The sequence below is a fragment of the Lolium rigidum genome, chromosome 1, assembly GCF_022539505.1.
Source record: "Lolium rigidum isolate FL_2022 chromosome 1, APGP_CSIRO_Lrig_0.1, whole genome shotgun sequence".
NCBI classification, from domain to species: Eukaryota; Viridiplantae; Streptophyta; class Magnoliopsida; order Poales; family Poaceae; genus Lolium; species Lolium rigidum.
The window spans coordinates 67,924,924-67,930,522 of NC_061508.1; the positions used below are offsets into that span (position 1 = coordinate 67,924,924).

Here is a 5,599-nt window from a genome sequence, read left to right on the forward strand (position 1 = left end):
TTGGAAAACAGCGACTTCAACTCTTGCGGTTCGTACTGCCTTGCATCGTCGCATTCCGAAAGAGGACCCTATGTGTGCGATTTGTGGCCGGATGCAGGAAGATACACACCATGCGCTCATCACATGTACCATGGCCCGATCTCTTAGAACGGAAATGAGGAAGCATTGGATGCTACCACCTGAGAGCGCTTTCCTGGACACTGGTCGGGAATGGTTTCTGAACTTGCTTGATCACGAGAAATCTGAGACACGAGCTAAGGTCATCTTCTTGCTATGGAGGGTGTGGCATCACCGCAATGATGTAGTCCATGCGGATGGGAAAGCGTCTATATCTGCATCAGTTCCTTACCTGTGCAACTATTATGATACATTTTCGTCCATCAAGTCTCCTCCAGACCCCAAAGGAAAATTACCGATTTTACCAATACATGTGAACAAACCGGAGGGCCTTACCAACTCTAAGTGGGCAGCTCCTGAAGAGGCTAATTTGAAGGTCAATGTGGACGCTGGTTGGGACGTAGCAACAAAACAGGCGGGGCTGGGATTGATTGTCCGAGACCATCGCGGTAGAGTCATACTAACTGAATGGAAGTTCCTCCCAGGGTGCATATCAGCTGAGGAGGCCGAAGCCCTTGCCTGTTTGGATGGAATTAAGCAAGCGATTAAACTACAGTGCACCAACGTGATTGTAGAGACTGACTGTGCTAGAGTTGTGCAAATTATGAGTTCTGTGAGCTATGATAGATCACCCAGCTGGTGTGTTCATCTTGAAGGCCAGGAGCTTTTGAAGATTTATCGACATATTAAGGTTACAAAGGTGGATCGCGTGAGCAACGGTGCTGCACATGCTTTAGCGCAATTAGGCAAAAGTGGTGCTAGTGGATCCTTTAGAGGGTCACATCCGGAGTGTGTTTCGGAGGTGATCGCAAATGATTGTACGTTTAGTCCCTAGTTGTTTGGGTTCTCTGTCAACCTGATGTAACCATTCTGTAACTCCGGAGCAGCAAGTTTTTTACGCACTCTTTTCCTTCCAGGGTACCGAAGGGGACTGGAAGGTTTTTAATGAGGCGGCTTGTTTGCATAATATATTATGGTTCATCTTCAAAAAAAAAAAATGCATGGCTTTCCAATAGAGGTTTCAGCTACAGCTGCGTGGTCATTTTTGACAAAAAAGATCACAAAAGAAACAGCCCAAATACAAAGCTCACCAAAATGATTAAAAGCCCAACAAGAAAAAGGCCTACCAAAACAACAACCTTAAATAACTTTTAAAAAGACGTGGACATACAAATGGGCCGACCCAAACCAGAAAAAGTACAGATACAAACAAGGAAAACTTAGCCCAAACGGAAATCTCGAGAAGTTGACTCATGGACCGAGTTCTAATAAATTTCCAAAAAGGTTTAAAAAAAAGTGTTATACTTTTATGTGAGTTGTTAGATCTGTAAATTAAGACTAGCGTGGTGCCCAAATAAATGTTTTCTCAGTTCATATTTTGGTTCATCGTTTACAACACTTGCTTGTTTCTGATTCCACAAGCAGATGATTCAGAATAATTTTTATTAATTACAATAATTTCAGTCTCATAAGTTCTTCAGCCAATAAGGTTTTCTACCCAAACATATATTACTGAAAAATGGGAATTAAGAGATTCTCCTATTTTTTGAAAGTTCTTATAATTTGCCCAACCGAAGTTCTATTAAACTGTGGTTTGGATTCTGCCAAGTGAACACAAGGACCACCGCATAGCAGTTATGTAACATGTGGCTACATTTTGTTCTCTACTTACACCTACCCATATCCTCTCTCATGATTGCAAACATTACCTGCACGCAAGAAAACTAGTATTCAATAGCCGTGCACATCAATCATAATTTCTCCAACGACAATTATGTACTTCATTTCAGAAAAGAAGAAAGAGGGACCAGTACTACCACAGAGAGATGACTACCTCATATTTAGCTCTTCCCTGAGCTACTTAAACAGGGCCATGCGTTTCCATTTGTGAGGTGCACATCCACTCATACAACCACAGAAGAAATAACCACCAATGATGGTGGGCTGGCGACAATCGTCAGCAGCGGCCTCTCTGCAGATGACGCCGGTGACTATTCTTCTGTTTGTATGGGTATTTAGCTGTAAGTCCTTGATAAGTGTTGCAGTTTGCTCTTCTGTTTCTGAGATGTTCCTTCCAGGAATATCATTGTTAGTTCAAGATTTGTCTAATGAATATCATTTCTATGTTTCTAATTAAGGGGGGCATGCGACGGCATATCTTGATATTGCTAACATGACGGAACTCCAAAAACATGTCTCTTTTTTCGACCGTAACAAGGATGGAATTATTACTCCTTCAGAAACATTTGAAGGTGATTGTTGTTATGCATCTGATTCTGCAAAATGAAATTGTTCTTGTTGAGAGTCAGAACCATCACATGTGTCTGCAGTTCTTCTAATAAGATAGTGAGTCTACTGTTTGACAAGCAGAAACTAAGCTCAACTAGATGGTTTAATCGTACATAGGAAAAAAATCCAGAAGCTTTACTTGCGCCGAATTAATCCAAAAAATTGCTTCTAAGGTAGCTCAAGTTAACAGTTTTGCTATGTCTAGATTTTCTTGATATGCACTATAAAAAATTTCAGAAAAAGGATAACAAATAAGGTGAAGTCTGTATGCTTAATATGCTTTGTCTTGTAGGATAACAAAGAAAAAGGATTTCCTTGTGGCATCCTCTCCTCATCTTTGTGGCTGGGTGTATATGTTGGACCCCATATGACATAACTAATAAGCAAATGTTAATTATTACCTTAATATGCTTTGTCTTGTAGGATATGTTGCACTTGGTTGTGATGTTGCATTTTCTAGAGAGTCTGCCTCCTCGGTACATGCTGCTCTTGGTCCTAAAACGAGCCCGGTATGACTCCCTCACAGATATACATGTGCGCTCACACAATGGACTTGGCATTTACAATTTTGGTATTACATTCAGGTTAATGCGCCATTGCCCCAGATTAATATATACATAGACCAAATCCACAAAGGGATGCATGGAAGTGATACAGGTGCATACGATGCTAATGGAAGGTAATTCAGATCGCCTACTTATGTGATATCTTGTACATGCCACTGTGCACGATTTAAACTGTAACGTAAAAGTAACAAAAGTACAGGCTACAATTTGCTCAGACTTTTAATATATATCCTAACCTATTCTGGGTTTAGTGGTTAAATCAGTACCAATCCTCGGTCATATCATAATCAATCTATGGTGTTTTGAGGTGGGACTTACATCAAGAACAAATGTATAATATGTCGCATTAGCATATCCAACACAATAAGCACATGCACTAAACAAATGAGACCTACTGCTCTAACTTCCAACTTAAATATTATTGACATAGCTTTGAACATTTGGTGATATACTGATATAATATATCTATGCTTTAGCATTTTTTCTAGTGAGATAACACCGCAGTGCTTAGTAATTTATTCTTTCATTTATTCAGTTTATTCAAATCTCTATACATCTACTGAGCATGTGAAGCTGTAGGTTTGTTCCCCAAAAATTTGAAGAAATATTCATAAAGCATGCAAAAGTTAGATCAGATGCGCTGACATCCTTGGAGGTGGAGGAGCTGATCTTATCAAATCGTGATCCACTAGACCCTCAATCATGGTAATTTTCATTGGCACTTGGTTATTGTGAATTAACATTCTTGCAATAACTTTGGCTTTGTCAATATAACCTACGTTGCACGGATACGGCCCCAAACTGACGTATCAGGGGTCGGATACGATCGGATACGGCGCCGGATACATATCCCAGCCGTATCAGCCGATTTTTCGTTAAAACAATTAATAAAATAAATCGGATACGTGAGGGATACACTGGGATACGTTACGGATACGAAAATACCCTAATCGTGGACGAGTCAACGTATAAAGCGACCAGCACGGCAGCCCCTTCTCTCGTCCTTTCACCTCCTGATCGTCTCCAGACCTAGGGTCTCGCCGCCGCTACACAAACTGATCGCTGGCGGCCTGCGCTGCCTCACCAGAGAAGGGATCCAGCCGTGGAGCAGCCCCCTCCGCCGCCTGCCGCTGGACTGTGCGTGTGCCGGACTGCAGGTAAGGTAAGTTTCCCCTCCTCCCGTGATCCCATCTCCACTTCTCTCATTCTCTGATTCTTCATGGTCCTGGTCCATAGTTCGTGTTGTCTTGCTGGGCTACGCCGGCGTCGATGCCTGGCCTAGCTACTAGCCTACTAGATGAACCAGAGCTAGATCTTCAACCCTTGAATGAAGCCGACTAGATGAACGAGAGCTAGATGCTAGATGATCTTGGAAGCCTTGGAGAATAAAGCTGCGCAAAAATTAGCAATATATACATATATATTATTAATGTTTATTATACATATATAAACGTATCCCCGTATCCGTGTTTTCGGAAAATTGCCATATCGCGGTATCGCCGTATCCGTATCCGTATCGCCGTATCCGGGCAACATAGAATATAACTAATGAACGTGTGCCATATGATTCTATCACCTAGGTTTGTGTATCTAACTTTCCTCTTAGGAACTCACCAAAGGGTCAAATGATAAATATGGATCATAAAGTTTCCTAAGTTTTCATTTCTTTTGAATATAGGGGAGGGCCAGTAAAAGAGTGGGGCCTGTCATACAAGCTCTCAAGTGATAAGGATGGTTTTCTTCACAAGGATAGCATAAGAGGCATATATGATGCGAGTGAGTTTGTCAAGCTGGAGGAAAAACGGAGGTCATCTCGAAGTGAAATGTGATGGGATTAACATGAATATGAATTCCACATAATTTGGGAAGCATATGTGTATAAAATATTAATTGCTGGTAAAATACGATATTTATCGGGCAAGTATATTTTGTTGCACATAAGTACTGAAAAAGGAAACACAATGTGTTTCAGTTAGCTGGTAAAATACAATACATATTATTAAGCAGTGCGTTTGCATAGTGTGTTTTTTTTGTTTTCCTCTATACTCATTTGTGTTAGATTTTGGCTGTGATATAAAAAGAAGCCACACTAAATTTTTGAAACTGCAATTGGTTTTTGCACTTGCATATCTTAAGCTCTATTTAGTCTGATGCAGTTATACAATGTCCGATTCATATTCTACAATAATCATACTTCTTCTCATAAGTCATATACATATTCTTATCACCTTATGTTATCCGTTGATAGTAGTGTTGATTCATTATTTTGGAAAACAAATGCTATGGAGGAGAACTTTGGCTTGGTGTGTGCAATACAAGAGGAGGTTAGTAATCTATATCAGCGCCAAGTAAATAGTTGCGCCAAAACCATCTCATTTGCGCCCTCCATCATCATATAGCAATCAAATTTACGTGCAGGGCTATTTTGGGGTTGCTTTGACCCGGTTTATCCCTGATGTTAAGCTCTATGTGAATGACACCTTGTTTTCATATTCACCCAATGCAACATGCACAAATAAAACGGAAGGAGAAATTAAAGGAGCAGTGGGGCGCACCTTTCATTTTCTAGCTCCCTTCTTCCTCTCACCCGTCCCAGCTTTTCTTCTCGCTGACCAAATCTTCAAGCA

General features: G+C 40.8%; 1 protein-coding gene across 1 annotated transcript; it reads left to right on the forward strand.

Moving 5' to 3' along the window:
- Nucleotides 1-1,918: 1,918 nt before the first annotated feature.
- On the forward strand, nucleotides 1,919-4,978 carry LOC124670505 (probable peroxygenase 5). The gene is made up of 6 exons (XM_047210021.1): nucleotides 1,919-2,138; nucleotides 2,256-2,369; nucleotides 2,830-2,915; nucleotides 2,991-3,085; nucleotides 3,552-3,677; nucleotides 4,651-4,978. Exons 1-6 carry the CDS (start codon nucleotides 2,051-2,053, stop codon nucleotides 4,799-4,801), a joined length of 660 nt encoding a protein of 219 aa, XP_047065977.1. The 5' UTR covers nucleotides 1,919-2,050; the 3' UTR covers nucleotides 4,802-4,978.
- The last annotated feature ends 621 nt before the right edge of the window (nucleotides 4,979-5,599 follow it).